We start from the raw sequence: 19,624 nt of genomic DNA on the forward strand, positions 1-19,624 counted from the left end.
CAGGCTCCGGGGGGCTGTGCCGGCCTGCCGGTGGTCTGTGCAGGCTTCAGGGGTCTGTGCAGGCATCGTCCGATGGGACTACAAGTCCCATCGGGCGATGCCTGCTACCATGACAGTGATTGACACATTAGCCAATGATGGGACAGTAGTAGTCCCATCATCCGGCTAATGTGTTAAATGTTAAAAAAAAAAAAAAAAAATTACATGCTACATACATGCTACATACATACAACATGCATACTACATACATGCTACATTCATACTACATAAATACTACATGCAACATACATACTACATACATACTACATGCATGCTACATACATACTGCATGCTACATACATACTACATGCTACATACATACTACATGCATGCTACATACATACCACATACATACTACATACATACTACATACATACTACATGCATGCTACATGCATGCTACATGCTACATACATAACACATATATACTACATGCATGCTACATACATACTACATGCTACATACATACCACATACATACTACATGCATGCTACATACAAACTACATGCTACATACTACATATATACTACATGCATGCTACATACATACTACATGCTACATACATACTACATATATACTACATGCATGCTACATACATACTACATGCTACATACATACTACATATATACTACATGCATGCTACATACATACTACATGCTACATACATACTACATATATACTACATGCATGCTACACACTACATGCTACATATATACTACATGCATGCTACATACTACATACATACTACATATATACTACATGCATGCTACATACATACTACATACATACTACATGCATGCTACATACATACCACATACATACTACATACATACTACATGCATACTACATACATACTACATACATGCTACATACATACTACATGCATGCTACATACATACTATATGCATGCTACATGCATGCTACATACATACTACATGCTACATACATACCACATACATACTACATACATACTACATACATACTACATGCATGCTACATACATACTACATGCTACATACATGCTACATACATACAACATGCATACTACATACATGCTACATTCATACTACATAAATACTACATGCAACATACATACTACATACATACTACATGCATGCTACATACATACTGCATGCTACATACATACTACATGCTACATACATACTACATGCATGCTACATACATACCACATACATACTACATACATACTACATACATACTACATGCATGCTACATGCATGCTACATGCTACATACATAACACATATATACTACATGCATGCTACATACATACTACATGCTACATACATACCACATACATACTACATGCATGCTACATACATACTACATGCATGCTACATACATACTACATGCTACATACTACATATATACTACATGCATGCTACATACATACTACATGCTACATACATACTACATATATACTACATGCATGCTACATACATACTACATGCTACATACATACTACATATATACTACATGCATGCTACATACATACTACATGCTACATACATACTATATATATACTACATGCATGCTACATACTACATGCTACATACATACTACATATATACTACATGCATGCTACATACTACATACATACTACATATATACTACATGCATGCTACATACATACTACATACATACTACATGCATGCTACATACATACCACATACATACTACATACATACTACATGCATACTACATACATACTACATACATACTACATGCATGCTACATACATACTACATGCATGCTACATACATACTACATGCATGCTACATGCATGCTACATACATACTACATGCTACATACATACCACATACATACTACATACACACTACATACATGCTACATACATACTACATGCTACATACATACCACATACATACTACATACATACTACATATATACTACATGCATGCTACATACATACTACATATATACTACATGCATGCTACATACATACTGCATGCTACATGCATGCTACATACATACTACATACATACTACATGCTACATACATACCACATATATACTACATACATACAATACATTCATACAATACATACATAGACATACAGTACATATAACATAGAGTAACATACTTACCAATACTTGTCACATTGTTTCCCGAAGCCATTGTCTTTTCCGGAATAAATATTAACATAACAAACCACAAAAATACTCACCCACGATCCGAAGCAGTCCACGAGTGTGTCCCACGACGATCTTGGGTAGAGAACTGCAGCATCAGATGATGCTGCCGTTCTCTACGGGCTGCAGGAATCCAATGACGGAAGGTAGGTATCCTTCCGCACTGTATTCCTCCGCCACTTAAAAAAAAAAAAAGTCCCTAGTCTCACTTTATGCCATTGCTGTGTGGGAATTTCCCACGCAGCAATGGCATAAAGTGAGACTAGGGACTTTTTTTTTTTTAAGTGGCGGAGGAATACAGTGCGGAAGGATACCTACCTTCCGTCATTGGATTCCTGCAGCCCGTAGAGAACGGCAGCATCATCTGATGCTGCAGTTCTCTACCCAAGATCGTCGTGGGACACACTCGTGGACTGCTTCGGATCGTGGGTGAGTATTTTTGTGGTTTGTTATGTTAATATTTATTCCGGAAAAGACAATGGCTTCGTGGAACAATGTGACAAGTATTGGTAAGTATGTTACTCTATGTTATATGTACTGTATGTCTATGTATGTATTGTATGAATGTATTGTATGTATGTAGTATATATGTGGTATGTATGTAGCATGTAGTATGTATGTAGTATGTATGTAGCATGCATGTAGCATGCAGTATGTATGTAGCATGCATGTAGTATATATGTAGTATGTATGTAGCATGCATGTAGTATATATGTAGTATGTATGTAGCATGTAGCATGTATGTAGTATGTATGTGGTATGTATGTAGCATGTAGTATGTATGTAGCATGCATGTAGCATGCATGTAGTATGTATGTAGCATGCATGTAGTATGTATGTAGTATGTATGTGGTATGTATGTAGCATGTAGTATGTATGTAGCATGCATGTAGCATGCATGTAGTATGTATGTAGCATGCATGTAGTATGTATGTAGTATGTATGTAGTATGCATGTAGTATGTATGTAGTATGTATGTAGTATGTATGTAGTATATATGTAGTATATATGTAGCATGTAGCATGTATGTAGTATGTATGTGGTATATATGTAGCATGTAGTATGTATGTAGCATGCATGTAGTATATATGTAGTATGTATGTAGCATGTAGTATGTATGTGGTATGTATGTAGCATGTAGTATGTATGTAGCATGCATGTAGCATGCATGTAGTATGTATGTAGCATGTAGTATGTATGTAGCATGCATGTAGCATGCATGTAGTATGTATGTAGCATGTAGTATGTATGTAGTATGCATGTAGTATGTATGTAGTATGTATGTAGTATGCAGTATGTATGTAGCATGTATGTAGCATGTATGTAGTATATATGTAGTATGTATGTAGCATGTAGTATGTATGTAGCATGCATGTAGTATATATGTAGTATGTATGTAGCATGCATGTAGTATATATGTAGTATGTATGTAGCATGTAGTATGTATGTAGCATGTAGTATGTATGTACTATGTAGTATGTATGTAGCATGCATGTAGTATGTATGTAGCATGTAGTATGTATGTAGCATGTAGTATGTATGTAGCATGTAGTATGTATGTAGTATGTAGTATGTATGTAGCATGCATGTAGTATTAGTATGTATGTAGCATGTAGTATGTATGTAGTATGTAGTATGTATGTAGCATGCATGTAGTATATATGTAGTATGTATGTAGCATGTAGTATGTATGTAGTATGTATGTAGCATGCATGTAGTATATATGTAGTATGTATGTAGCATGTAGTATGTATGTAGCATGTAGTAAGTATGTAGCATGTAGTATGTATGTAGCATGCATGTAGTATGTATGTAGTATGTATGTAGTATTTTTTTTTTTAACATTTAACACATTAGCCGGATGATGGGACTACTACTGTCTCATCATTGGCTAATGTGTCAATCACTGTCATGGTAGCAGGCATCGCCAGATGGGACTTGTAGTCCCATCGGACGATGCTTGCACAGACCCCCGGACATCAGCACAGCCCCCCGGCAGGCCGGCACAGCCCCCCGGCAGGCCGGTACAGACCCCCACAGGGTGCACAGACCACCGGCAGGCCGGCACAGCCCCCCGGCAGGCCGGTACAGACCCCCACAGGGTGCACAGACCACCGGCAGGCCGGCACAGCCCCCCGGCAGGCCGGTACAGACCCCGGGCAGTCCACACAGCCCCCCGGCAGGCCGGCACAGCCCCCCGGCAGGCCGGCAGAGACCCCCGGAAGGCCCGAAATGACGGCGCATCATGATGCGCACACACCGCGCATCATGATGACGTCAGGCTGTCAATCATTTTGAACTTCCGATTCCGATGCCGAATTCCGATATTGAAAAAATATCGGAAGTCGGTATCGGAATTCCGATACAGCAAGTATCGGCCGATACCCGATACTTACGGTATCGGAATGCTCAACACTAGTCAGGATCGATGGTGAGATGCTATGTGATCGCTGGTGAGCTATCAAACAGACAGCTTCACCAGCGATCAGCACAGCGACTCCGAGCACGCGGCGTCGCTGTGTACTTTAGTTACCAGCGCACTGATGCAGGGAGCTGGTAACTAACGTACACATTGGGTATCCAAGGGTCGTGTGTCCCTTAGATACCCGATGTGTATGTTAGTTACCAGCTCCCTGCCACAGCGCGGTGGTAACTAACGTACACATCGGGTATCTAAGCGACGCACGTCCCTTGGATACCCGATGTGTACGTTAGTTACCAGCAGATCGCTGGTCTCCCACCTGTCACATGCAGCGATGCGTGCTGGCCAGCGGGAGACCAGTGACAAAAGAAATGTCCAGCGGTTTCCTACAGCGATCAGCGATACCGGCAGGGGGGCCGGTCGCTGATCGCTGTCACACACAGCGATCTCGCTGGAGAGATCGCTGTTGTGTCACAAAACTTGTGACTCAGCTGCGATCTCGCTAGCGAGATCGCTATGTGTGACGGAGCCCATAGAACAAGGTAGAAATCATCTAATCTCCAGCTCAGTTTTGCAGCTTATGGTATCTGTTGCCCATTATGACAATCTTCACAGACCATCCATGAAGCTAATGAAAATACTCAGCTGAATGGACAACTCAGAGATAGATCTTACCCAACCCATAGACAAAGTCAATTCTTCATGAATATTTTCCAACTTTTCCAACATTTGAATATTTAAAATAACACAAGCACAATAGACAAGCTGGTACAAAAAAACAACTTCTTTTATTCTGATTGCCAAATTATTTAAGGCAGGTATAAAAAGAAAGCATTCAATATACATTTTACATAAAATAAACTAGATTACAGCATAAAACAAGTAACCAGGCAATGGCATTATATTCTCTCTTCTAAAACTGGATAATTGTAAACATTAAAAAAGACTGCAGGACTATTCAAGTAATAGAACAATCACAGATGTCTTGTGGTATGCAGGTTTTCAGGTTATTTGTCATTCAAGATTAAAAGAGACATTTTATTATTCACAGATGTTCATTATTTACTTATTTTATTTTATACATTATGTACAACCCTATTATTTACTTTAACTGTGGTACTGGCAACCCCATGCCTTCCATATGTATATTTTCACAATGCACAATTACAATAAGACAATTATTACAGTAACATTTTACACAAATGCATCTTAAAGGGAGCCACCAAATAGACATCTACATTGTACCAAAGTATCGTCATTACAGCCTGCTTCTTACAGCCTACGGCCAATATGATTAGTTTCTGCAAGTTTCAGGCACATGGATACATAACATTATTTACATTTTAGGGAAAAATAATCAACAGCCATTGGTAGTAAACACTATTCAACATGACAAATACATTTTACTGGTTGGTGTGCAGTTTAGCAGCAGACCCTACACATTTGCGAGCCTGGTTACCGATACAAAAAAAAGAGTAAAGAATATATATTTATATTTATATATATTTGTGTGCATGTTAATATACAAAAAAGTGCAGTGAGCAAGGTTATATATATATATATATATATATATATATATATATATATATATATATATATATATAAAATCCTGCCACGAGCGTCTAATTACAGGAACATGTTACTCTGTTATAAAAAGAAAAATCTGAAATTTACAAAAAGAAGAAATGACCAAAACATGTAATGATTTCTTTTTTTTTTTGCCTGCCACTTAGGCATTCTTATATAAACACCATGGAACTGATGCGTGTAATAAATTGCTCTTCCATGTGATCCAGTCACATGATCTAATGTACATTTTCAATGTATTCATTCCCTGAAAGAAAAAAAAAAGACAGGAAAATTACATTTACAATAGATATGCTAAGCATATAATGCAATAAATAATCATAGGACTGCGGGGGGGGGAATCTTAATATTCACATTGACGGCACTTTGTCTTGACTAACATCTAATTAAACATAAGGTATCTAAAGGTTTGAAAAGACATTCTCAGCCGTCTCTTGGGTGCCCTTTACTTAGTGATAACTTCAAACATATAAAGTTTCATTGTTAAAATAGTTCCCATCTTCGATACAAATCTGTGTAATGTAACCTACTGGCCATTGTAAATCTATGTGACAAAAATCTTTAGACTGTACAAGATCAAACAGCAGAGAGGAGTTTCAGCTTGACATTTAGCTAAAATGGTATAAAGTGGAAACATTTCTCATTTAAGAAAGTAAAATACTGTAACTGATGGCTTGAAGACTTCAATTGTAACCTTTTTTGTGCACCCTAGGTAACCATCTGTATAGTTTTTAGAATATTTTACCATAAATTTCCTTATAATCATTAGAAGCATACTTTTTTATATTCACTCAAAAAGTGTGAATAAAATTAGATGCAATCTGCATGATCATTAGGAGTCATATCCCTAACAAGGACGATAAAGATTTTTTTAATTAACCAAACTGCAAAATTTAAAGAAAACTATACTATTTAAATCAGTGTTTCACAACCCCAGTCCTCCTTCAGGTCATGAATTGAGAGTATTCCATAGAGAAAACGTGGGTAACAGTTTCATGAAGTATTTATACTACATGAAAAATACTAAAAACATGACCTATTGGGGTACTGAGGTAGAAAAATCCTCTTTTCTAGGACTACATACTTTATTTAGCATTCATGCCTGCTGATAGTTCAAGCATTATCTGACAGCCATGTTTTCAGTAGGAATTAAATGACTGATTAGTTAGGTAAGGCCCTTTCTTAGGACAAGGGGTAAAGTTTCTCCTTGAGAGCCTCTCACCTAGCCAAATCAGTTCTCACACTTTGCACTGACGAGGGCCAATAGCCCGAAACACCGTGTCTGCAAATTGAGATTCTGATTTGGCTTTTATCCTAAGTCATATTACAAGACTCGTTAAAGGGTTGATTGTGACTTGTAGGATCGCTACTACCAACAGGTGGCGCTATAGAGTTCAAGTCCTTTTTCTCAGAAGAGGCAATTTGCATATTTCTTAGGATATTAATAGTTAGGCTAGGTTCCCACTATGCAAAAGCACAGTGGATTTTTCAATGTGAATTCACTTGTGAGAAAACAGCAGTGTTTTACAGTGCCAGCCTAGTGCATGAGATTTTAAGAAATCTTAGACGTACTGCAATCTATGCTAAGAGCAAAAATTGACAGGAGCTTCGGATATGAGATCCGCAAACTGTCTACCACAGTTTGTGACCTGCCGGATTGCTCAACTGTTAAATAGAGAGTGAGTGGTAGGTTTCTTTTCAATACAGGTCTACGAAAGCCTCATTCTGGCTTTCATAGACTTGCATTGAGCGCTTGTGACCTGTACCTCTGAATTCTGGTCAGTCAGAATCAGTGATCACAAGATGGTGCTACGGGAATGGAGCACCACCAACAAAAGGTGAAGACACCGGCAGTAAGTATAACACTAAAGTCATGGACCTTAGATTTGAAGCACCACTTCAGCACAGAAAAAAAAATGCTGGGGTGGTGCAATTGAGAGAACCTTGTGTAAAATTCCCATTCCCCTAAGCCTAGCAAAAGAATTTAAGCTAAATGGTAAATTATGCAGTGGTTTAAAAAATACTTATATACCTAAGCTCTGTAAGTAAAGCTGTTCTCAGAATTTCAGAAGTAACATTCTGGCTGGTTTGCTTAAAGGGGTTTTCCCACAGACAAAAGTTCATTTTGAATCAATAGATTTTGGAATAATAATAAGTTCCACACTTGGATGTGTTTACAAAAAATGTTCCTGTGCTGAGATAATCTTATAAATGTGCCACTGCTATGTTCTGTGTAATGGCTATGTCTGACTGTACAGAAACATGGCCTGATCATACCACAGCTCCTGAGCAGGAGAAAAAGCAAAATACTATACAGATGTTACAGCATGGGATCAAAGGTCATTCTTTCTTTGAGGTAAAACATTTTCCTGCCTGTTGTTAAATAATGTTTTACTTCAAAGAAAGAATCAGCAGTGATTCCATGTTGTCCTATCTGCATACTCTTTTGCTTCCTCCCCTGACTAGGAGATGTGGTATGATCAGACCATGTTCCTGTACAGTCAGACACAGCCATTACACAGGACACAGCAGGGGCACATTTATAAGATTATCTCAGCACAGGAACATTTTATTTAACACATCCAATTGTGGAAGTTATTATTATTCCAAGCTCTATTGATTAAAATGAGCTTTTGTTCATAGAACAGATAAGCCTTAATGGGGTTTTTTCCATCTAAATTGAAGCATTGTACAGTGCCTTGCGAAAGTATTCGGCCCCCTGGAACTTTTCAACCTTTTCCCACATATCATGCTTCAAACATAAAGATACCAAATATAAATTTTTCGTGAAGAATCATAAACAAGTGGAAAACAATTGTGAAGTTGAACGAAATTTATTGGTTATTTTAAATTTTTGTGGAAATTTAAAAACTGAAAAGTGGGGAGGGCAATATTATTCGGCCCCTTTAACTTAATACTTTGTTGCGCCACCTTTTGCTGTGATTACAGCTGCAAGTCGCTTGGGGTATGTCTATATCAGTTTTGTACATCGAGAGGCTGAAATTCTTGCCCATTCTTCCTTGGCAAACAGCTCGATCTCAGTGAGGATTGATGGAGATCGTTTGTGAACAGCAGTTTTCAGCTCTTTCCACAGATTCTCAATTGGATTCAGGTCTGGGCTTTGACTTGGCTATTCTAACACCTGGACACGTTTATTTGTGAACCGTTCCATTGTAGATTTTGCTTAATTTTTGGGATCATTGTCTTGTTGAAAGACAAATCTCCGTCCCAGTCTCAGGTCTTTTGCAGACTCCAACAGGTTTTCTTCAAGAATGGTCCTGTATTTGGCTCCATCCATCTTCTCATCAATGTTAACCTTCTTCCCTGTCCCTGCTGAAGAAAAGCAGCCCCAAACCATGATGCTGCCACCACCATGTTTGACAGTGGGGATGGTGTGTTCAGGGTGATGAGCTGTGGTGCCTTTATGCCAAACATATCGCTTGGCATTGTTGCCAAAAAGTTTGATTTTGGTTTCATCTGACCAGAGCACCTTCTTCCACATGTTTGGTGTGTCTCCCAGGTGGCTTGTTGCACACTTTAAACAGCACTTTTTATTGATATCTTTGAGAAATGGCTTTCTTCTTGCCACTCTTCCATAAAGGCCAGCTTTGTGCAGTGTACAACTGATTGTTGTCCTATGGACAGACTGTCCCACCTCAGCTGTAGATCTCTACAGTTCATCCAGAGTGATCTTGAGCCTCTTGGCTGCATCTCTGATCAGTCTTCTTGCTTGAGATGAAAGTTTAGAGGGACGGCCGGGTCTTGGTAGATTTGCAGTGGTATGATACTCCGTCCATTTCAATATGATCGCTTGCACAGTGCTCCTTGGGATGGTTAAAGTTTTGGAAATCATTTTGCATCCAAATCTGGCTTTAAACTTCTCCACAACAGTATCACGGACCTGCCTTTTGTGTTCCTTGGTCTTCATGATGCTCTCTTTGCTTCAAACAGAACCCTGAGACTATCACAGAGCACGGAGACTTGATTACACACAGGTGGATTACATTTATCATCATTAGTCATGTAGGACAACATTGGATCATTCAGAGATCCACAATGAACTTCTGGAGTGAGTTTGCTGCACTGAAAGTAAAGGGGCCAAATAATATTGCACACCCCACTTTTCAGTTTTTGTCTTTCCACAAAAATTTAAAATAACCAATAAATTTCATTCAACTTCACAATTGTGTCCCACTTGTTGTTGCTTCTTCACCAAAAATTTATATTTGGTGTCTTTATGTTTGAAGCATGATATGTGGGAAAAGGTTTAAAAGTTCCAGGGGGCCGAATACTTTTGCAAGGCACTGTAATAGTTTTCTTTCTGCTATTTCAAAAGTTATAACTTGAATAAATGTTTAATCTGCAGTTATTTTTGTCTCTTTAAGGCACAATTTATATGGCAATCACATTTATGACTAGACAATGACTAAATATTACAGTAACGGGTAAGCTATGTTACACTGTAATGAACGAATCAACAACATCATGTACCTATGCGTTACATCAAATGAGCAAAAACAACATATAGGGAACTTTTAAGCATTTCTTTAACATTAGCTCAAATTACAGCTACAGAAATTGTTTCAGTTTTCAAGGAAACTCAAATTATATAAGGGATATACTTTAGAAAGGCCTTAATTTATTATAAGGCAAGCTATGGACTAGGATAAAAAGATGTCCTTGACAGGGATAACTGGTTATATTTTACTTTACAAAGCTCACTGCTACAGAATAAAGCTTACATTGGCGTTCCTAAAAAGGAAAAAAAAAATCTTTCATTAAAAAGAAATCAAATTAAAATGTGCTCATTAGCATTTCCTTGGTGTCTGCCTAGAATTGGCACTGAAAAGATAGTGAATAAGCAGACACACTGAAATTGGATTTTTAGTAATTTACCTGCCAAATTCTCAATACTGAAAAGTTCCAACACTCATAAGTCTGTAAGTGCATAAGTATGAATAAGCGAGTGTGTACATATATTATATACATGTTATATATGTGTATATTATACACACAATCTCGTTTACTAGGAGACACTCTAATTACCTTCTTTGTGTAGGAAACATACCGGATGCAGATGCCTGAGCAGCCACCTGCTGAGTGGCAACAAGGGTAGCAGAGGTCAACCCTAGAGGAAAAGCCCCATGTGAGAACATTCACTTGAATGCAGTGCACATGCATCACAAACTCTGTTCCCTTTTTACATATAGAATAGTAACATCATCAATAGGATTAAAATAAAATATTTAGTTTTTTCTTTTGATTTTTTTGGGGTGAGTTGGGGGCGTTGGTGAGCAGTGGAAAAAGCACTTGTCCACCATTTAGCTCGGTTTTGAGTTGTGATAATCAACTTTGACGAAAGAGGTTATATACTTTCGATATCAGATGTGGTATGGTATTTTAAAGAAAAAAAACTGATACTGCAATCAGTTTAAGAAAGCTTTTTGTAGTAAATGCCGTGATGATTTGTCTTTTTAAATTTCCATGCATCTGGTGGATATTTTCTTTCTCACTATTTGCCTTACTTTAGTGCATGCAGAGCACTTACAGCGTTTGGTAGCATAGACCATTACACACTGAGAAGCAAATGATAACATTTGCAGGATCTTTTTTGAACAAAGAAAAATAACTATAATATATCTCCCAAGCAACCAGATGTCTCTCGAGGTGAATGGAAATTCTCTCTACTTTGTACTTTATTGGGGAGCATGCACACAAATTAAACTTTGTATACAATGACTTTCCGAGTTGATCAAGTATAGAAAAAGAGACGATGAATTTGTTGTAGTGGGACTTATTTGGACTCTGGCTACAAACAACCAGAAATAATTGCAGTCTAAAATCATGGCAAAAAATAGGTTAACCAACCATTTACTAAGGTCACAGAGATGTGAATGAGTACAAATTTAAAAGCGGAAAGGACACTAACCTTGAAAGGGGTCATATTGCCCTGGTATTAGGGGATATCCCATGCCAACATGTGTATGATGATGTGTATGGAGATGTCGTTGGTTAAAAGGAGAATGCCGGTCTCTTTCTCTCTCACTCTCTCGCTCCCGTTCAGTAGAAGCTTTTTCTGCCAACTGTATGAGCAAAAAACAAACAATTTAGTATAATTTTAGTAGGATGGATCAATTTTATAAAATCAATTATTTATGCATTGCATTTTTGTTGTTTTTGCTATTGATAGACGTTGACTACAGATTTGGACTTCAAAGCAAATGTCAAACACCTGAGCACCTGCTCAATATCAATAAATGGTATCTGCCCAAGCTTTAGTATATATAAGGTGGTCACCAAGCACTAATTTTGCCTTTAACTTATTTTTTATCTAAACCATACATGTGGGGAAAAGCTCAGGTGGCAATATCAGCAATCACTATATAGTTACCTACCTTATTACAGTAATCTAAACACTACATTATCCTGTCTAGTAGACTACACATAGAAATAAATAAAATACAATTTTCTACTCAAGAGTTTCTGCCAAAACAGAAGAAGAATTTCCATTTATTTGATATTGCAACGGTAAGTTATTTTGAAACAAAGATCTCGATTTAGACTTTTGTAGCTTATATCAATATAAGAGTGTATGAACTTACTGCGGGAGACTTGGTGCGATACTGATTTGCATGTTGCTGCAGTAAATCTAGTGCTTTTGATTCTGAAGATGATTTGGAGTTAATGCTGGGGCTGGTGCTGGCTTTCTCAGATTCATCTCTTCCTGACACTTTCCCATATACATTGTAGTGAGGAAATCCTGGAGAAAGGTATGCTCCTGTGCACCAAAAATGTAATAAAATGTACATTAACAGATGAAAATTACAATAATTGATCAAATATTATCTTTTCAACATCATTTGGCAAAATCTGATTTTTTTTTTGTTTATTGGGACTATAAAATGCAGATTGTCATATTTCAGGTTCCACTTCTAAATGTCTATTTTGAGCTATTGTTTTCAGACTTAATACATTTAAAAATGCTTGACTGACCAAAAGTTAGGGTACCGTTACACTTAGCGATGCACCAGCGATCCCGACAACGATATGGATCTCTGGTGCATCGCTAAGTGGTCGCTAGTGAGCTGTCAAACAGGCAGATCTCACCAGCGACATCGCTGGGGTCGCTACTTACCTGTCAGACGTGGCGATCCTGATGTCCTCCCGCCCGCAGGAAGCGCCCGACGAGAAATGATCCAGGACCTTCTCGCGCGACCAGTGATGAGCAGCGGGGGAGCCGGTCGGAGGTAAGTATCACGTGTAGCGATATCGCTAGCAATATCGCTGCTACGTCACAAAATCGGTGAAGTTACAGCGATATTGCTAGCGATATCGCTATGTGTAACGGGGGCTTTAGAAGGAACATGTAATTTCCACAGGAATTAGTATTTATTTTAAGTTTATCGAAGCTGCTAAGTAATGTGGAACTTTCCCTGAAATTCCCTGCATATGACTGAAAATTGAATAGGTGATGTATTACTAAAATCCTATTTTTTTATTCAATTTATGGATATTTATTTCTTTTTAATCAAAACCCTAGAAACCAAAGTATGGCAAGATCAAAATGTTTATAAGGATAGATCATATTAAGACAGGCATAAAAAAAGTGATATAAAAAATGTATATATCCGAGAGAAGAGTTTGTTTAAAGATTATTTACATTCATAATATAATTGAAAATATAATTTTCATAAACAAAAGTAAAAATTAAAAAAAAAAATTAGAATTACCTGGATAGCTATGCATTAAAACCGGAGACACTGCCCGATAGGCTGGGTGATTTGGATCATACATCTGTGTATATGGGTATGCATGCAAATATTGAATATATGATTGATGCTGCTGACTCATAGGCGATGAAACAGCAACTCTTGCATTTCTTGAATCCTTCCAATTTACAGGAGTTTTCCGATCATCATTTTTACTCTTGTTATCTTCCACTAACTGAGTTTCTGGACGCTTGACCTCTTTTACCTCCTCTTTTGTGACTTGTAAAGGAACTGGTAATACAGTCTCTTTAATAGGAGTTTTTGAGTTTTCCTCTTTTATTTTTCTTTCACGTTCTATTTCCTCGGCTTTTTGCTGCTCAAGATACTTTGACTGGTAAATGTAATGATGCCATGATCTGGAATCAGACTCCTTAAAAAAAATAAAAGACATATTTAAATAAGTATAGTTGTTAGCGGGCTATCACTTCAATCCTGTATAAGAATATGTATCATTAATATCCAAAATGTTTTCGATTACATTTTTCCAACTACCAATTAGAATTTACTTGATATGGATGAATATCAATTTTAGATATTGCAAACTATTCTTGGGTTCTGTTGAGAACTTTTCTTTTTCAATTATTATCTCTGCAAGTTGCATGATGTTAAAATGTAAACTTGCATTCAACCTTTATTCCATAGTAAATATAATGCATATTTCTAAAGACAAAAAATAATGTAATGAATTTACTGGACACAGGATTTACTTTAACTTTGCTTTGATCGCTTACCGGTTTATATCTTACAGTTGGATCTACTCCAGTTTGTTTCATAGAGTCCATGACAGATTTCATTTCCACTGCCTCTTTTATAAGTTGATGGTTCTCCAATTGTTTTGCTTTATAGCTATCACACTGTACTTGGTGATGATTTGGTAGGAGCTGGGGTTTGACAGGATCTTCTGTTTTATTGGATATGGTCATTTTTGTGTTAATCTTAACTTGCTCAGGAGTTGAAGGTGCTTTTGAAATTGTAGATGATGGCATATTCTTCAACTTTGAATCTTCTTTAACTAAATCTTTAGGTGAACTGTCAAGTTTTCTCTCACAATCTCTTCCTGTTTGTGTCATTTTTTGCTCAGCCATTCTCTGGTCTTCATAATATTTTTCATACTGCTGTCTATAGGCTGGATTTGATGCAATCAAAGACTTTTGATCCATATAGAGACCATATGCATACTGTCCATAATAAAGTGACTGGGCTAGTGCAGGGTGTCGTTGTGTAATGACAGATTGATGCTGAGGTGGCAAGGTACAGGAATTTACTTCAGTCTTTTTAGCATCTAAGCTTTCAGTCTTCTCTTTCTTTTCAACTTCTTCTTCTACCTCATTTTTACATTTTCCTCCCTGGTTAGTGATTACATTTCCATTCACTGGAGTATTGGCCTGGCCAGGGTGCACATAAGATGGTGAATAGTAAGGGTCATAGCCATGGTAGTACGGAGAGTGAGATTCTTTTACTTGAGATGATTGTGAAATGGGTGTAGAGTGACCCTTAACAAGATTGTCTTTATTACATAATATATCTGTGGGAGAGCTAGTCTTTGACCGCATACCTTCTGACCTACTGTCAGAGCCCCCGTCATCAGCAGCATCTGAAATATCAGAGTATGCTGGACTATTTGTCTTCGTAGTAGAACTATCTCCACCATTTTGTGTCAAGACGTGCAACGGTGCAATAGTAGATTGTCCATTTATCACAGTGCTGCACTCAACCCTGGAGGCACTTCCTATAGATGGGCTTGGTGCGTTGTCTGTAAATGTATACACTTTATCTGCTTCAGCTTTAATACTAGCCATTCGGCTTTCTTGAGTTTCGGGCAGTCCATTAGTAATAGAATCACTCTTGTTAATATGCTCTTTTAAAAAATGTCCACATAAATCTTTGGGAGATACTTTTGAATCTTCCACTTTGCAAACTTTAGATTCCTCTTGAGGACTTAGTGCTTCTTTACTTTCTTTCTCCTTTAATTTTCTTTTTTCCTTTTTCTTTTTGTCCTTAAGTGATGTAAGAGAAGGATTTACACTGCTTGGCTCTCCCATAATTGTCGGCTTTGGTTGAATAGGTTTTAATGGGGGACTCTTTGGTGTTGCCTGGCCAACAGCAGTAGATAAAGATGGCAATCCTGGCATTGTGCCTGTTGTAGTGTTTGTAAATGCTGCACTAGGAATTGCTATTAATTGAGGAGGTGTAGGAGCTGGCGCTGGAGCAATTGGCCTAGTGGTTTTAAGTTTTGAAAGATTTTTATCAACCTTGCAGTTTGATTTTTTATTCTTTTCATTTTTCTTTTCAATTATTCCCTCTGCTTCCAGTTTTGGCATTTCTACAGTGAGACTGCCATCTAATGCACAATTGTCCAGTGTAACCGACATGTTAGATATGATAGGAAGGCTATTAAGTTCCACATTTAATCCTTTCCTTTTTCCAGAAGTTTTGGCAGTTTTTGAATTGCTAACTTGATTGGTGCAATTGTTTGCCAACTCTCTTTTGCCCTTTGGTGTACCAGGAGCACTTTGTAAACCAGGAGACATGGGCGCTTTTAATTGATCCAAACTTGTGCTTGATTCATTGCATTCAAGTGCCACATTGCTTAGAGCCTCCTCACAATCTGAAACTTTATCCTCACTGTCTTGCTCAAATTCCAGTTTGCTGTCTGAATCCAAGTGTGCATGTGCCTGGTGATAACGAAGTCCATTTATGTGCTTATACTTTTTGTTGCAATTTGGATGTGGACAGTCTATTAAAACTGGAGAAGAGCAGCCTTGGTCCAAAAAAGAGTCATTTTTTCCCTGTGGGGTAGTTGGCATGCTACGAGAGTTAGTGCGAACCCTCTTCCCTGATTTATTGTCCTCTGAACTAGAAGTTAGGTCTAGCTCCATTGCAGGCCTACTTTTCCTTTTACCAATAGGTGAAGGACTCATTTTAATATCCTCAATGACACAATTTGGTGGTGTCCGACGTCCACTTGTATTAATGCTTCCACGCCTCCCTTTCCCATTTGCACCACCTCTATTTTTATTTTGAAGTCCTCTAATTTCTGGAAAATTTACTTCACTGCCTGGGGCAGATGCTGTTGCTGCAGCTGCAGACCTTGCCCGTTTCCCTCTACCACGACCTCCACGCATTTCAAGGTCACTTGTTGGCGAATCACAAAACCTATAAATGAATTTACATATTTAAAAACATATTCAATTATTTTATAAAAAAAAGTTTTATAGTTTATATATTCAAAAACATATAGAGTTCAATCCTAAACATGCTAAACATTTTTTACATGTTTTGTAATATTGAAGTATCACAATTTATTGAGTAATATCCTTTATTGATTGTTACTAGCTTACCTTGGAGGAGCCCAGTCATGCTTTGTGCAGTCCAATAAAGTACCAACATATGTCTTATTCCGCCATGTGACATTCACAACTAGTACACCTGCATATAAAAAGAAAATTCAATTAAGTTTATGTATTTTTCCAGATTAGGAGTACTTTCAAAGATTCAGTTTACTATGTTTTAGTAGCTGTGGTTGACTTGCTTCCTTTTTTGGTTTTAGCAACCTCAGTCTAAAACCCACAGGAAACTGTATATATGTATGCACAATCGAGATAGAATTGACAGCAGGAAATATTTTTGCCATGTCCTGCTGTAAAACACTACCTTTTAGTGTTACTATTATTACACATAATTGCTTTCACTTAACAGTCAAATTGAACATCTAAGTGCTAGCTTACAAAATGAAAAAAAAACACAAAGTAACCTCTGCATTTAACCATAAAGAGAAAGAACATTTATTTTTTCCTGAAAGAATATTAAGTGTTTAAAATTGTATTGGTCTATATATTCCTTATAAAAAGTTTGATTATATTGCATGTACAAAGATATTATGAACCCCTAAAAAATTATTCAGTATTAAAGGGAATCTTTAAGCAGGATCAATTCTCCTAAGCTGACTATATAGGCAGGCAGGTCATAGAAAGTTAAATAAGATGATACTTTGATATCTGCAATCCGATGAATGGGTTGTTTAATTGTTTAAATATGTAAATGTGCTGTTAAGATCCAAGGGCCAGACAATGAACTTCCTGAGAATCTGCCTCCAGAGCTTATTGTAAACCAAAGCAGTGTTATGAGTGTGAGACATGTAATGACTGACAATCTGCTCTCCTGATCTACATGTCTAAAACTAGTAATGCCACCTTCCATTTAAAAAAAATAATGCTCTGGATTCAGATTTTTCTGGAGATCTGTTCGACACATATATCTTAACAGCTAATTTACATATTAAGAAAAATGTAGATTACTATGGAATTAAACCTTGGATTGCAAATATCAAGGTATCATTTTGTTCAACTTTCTATGACCTACATGTCAATATAGAAGGCTTAAAAGGGTTGATCCTACTGACAGATTCCTTTTTATATGCTAAAAATTCTCAATATAAAGGGTTTCCTTCAGGGCAAAATGAATTAGGTCTCATCTATAACAACCAATGAAAACAAAACAATAGGTGTTCACCTTTATGTGTGTCACACAGAATTTTTTTGGACTATTGTTTTTGAGCATAGCCTATATTGATATTCTGTTTTGTCAAAAAATATCATGTTCACCTGTTATCTAACACTAGCTGAAGAGCCCTGCGCTGCCTGGGCATAGTAGCTAACTGTGGTTAGTTATAGCAAATTATAATTATCCTCCATCCCATAGTCCCGTGCCCATATACCCATCATACATATCCACAATCCCATAGGCCCGTGCCCATATACCCATCATACATATCCTCCATCCCATAGTCGATGCCCTTTTACCCATCACACATCCTCCATCCCATAGTCCCATGCCCATATACCCATCATACATATTCTCCATCCCATAGTCCCATGCCCATATACCCATCATACATATTCTCCATCCCATAGTCGAGTGCCCATATACCCATCACACATCCTTCATCTCATAGTCCCATGCCCATATACCCATCATACATATCCACGATCCCATAGGCTCGTGCCCATATACCCATCATACATATCCTCCATCCCATAGTCAAGTGCCCATATACCCATCACACATCCTCCGTCCCATGCCCATATACCCATCATACATATTCTCCATCCCATAGTCCCATGCCCATATACCCATCACACATCCTTCATCTCATAGTCCCATGCCCATATACCCATCATACATATCCGCCATCTCATAGTCCCGTGTCCATATACCCATCACACATCACACGAGGGGCGGGCTTGATACGCACACACTGCTTCCCCAGTATGAAAATAGGGGCATTATGACATCATAATTAGGGGCGGGGCTTGACACGCACACACTTTTTTCCCCCAGTATGTAGATAGGGGCAAAATTGTTTGGTGAATTGGAACGTGTGGGGTTAAAATTTCGCCTCACAACATAGCTTAGGACGCTCTTGGGGTCCAGACGTGTGACTGTACCAAATTTTGTGGCTGTAGCTGCGACGGTGCGGATGCCTATCCCGGACATACAAACATACACACATACATACACACATACACACTTTGAGCTTTATATATTAGATTACACCTGAGCTCGTCTTTCTTCTTAGATATATGTCTAATGTGCTCATGTGTCTCAATAGGTTCTGCTGATCTGTAATATTACA

General features: G+C 37.7%; 1 protein-coding gene across 6 annotated transcripts in view; it reads right to left on the reverse strand.

The window, feature by feature from the left end:
• Positions 1–5,402: 5,402 nt before the first annotated feature.
• The window catches only part of ZNF608 (zinc finger protein 608), a 131,361-nt gene continuing 117,139 nt past the window's right edge, over positions 5,403–19,624 (reverse strand). For 3 of the 6 annotated variants that reach the window (XM_073557053.1, XM_073557118.1, XM_073557196.1), the window contains 7 exons: positions 17,331–17,418; positions 14,721–17,145; positions 13,951–14,359; positions 12,823–12,998; positions 12,150–12,303; positions 11,267–11,348; positions 5,403–6,467 (listed from right to left, as the gene is read on the reverse strand). In XM_073557053.1, the coding sequence (XP_073413154.1) occupies positions 6,461–6,467; positions 11,267–11,348; positions 12,150–12,303; positions 12,823–12,998; positions 13,951–14,359; positions 14,721–17,145; positions 17,331–17,418 (3,341 nt within the window). In that variant the 3' untranslated portion in view covers positions 5,403–6,460. Of the gene's footprint in view, positions 6,468–11,262; positions 11,349–12,149; positions 12,304–12,822; positions 12,999–13,950; positions 14,360–14,720; positions 17,146–17,330; positions 17,419–19,624 lie in introns of those variants that run through there. The other 3 variants (XM_073557230.1, XM_073557232.1, XM_073557231.1) reach the window with 3 other exon arrangements.

This window comes from Dendrobates tinctorius, unplaced genomic scaffold, assembly GCF_039654945.1.
Source record: "Dendrobates tinctorius isolate UK_male_01 unplaced genomic scaffold, ASM3965494v1 ptg000003l, whole genome shotgun sequence".
Classification (NCBI taxonomy): domain Eukaryota; kingdom Metazoa; phylum Chordata; class Amphibia; order Anura; family Dendrobatidae; genus Dendrobates; species Dendrobates tinctorius.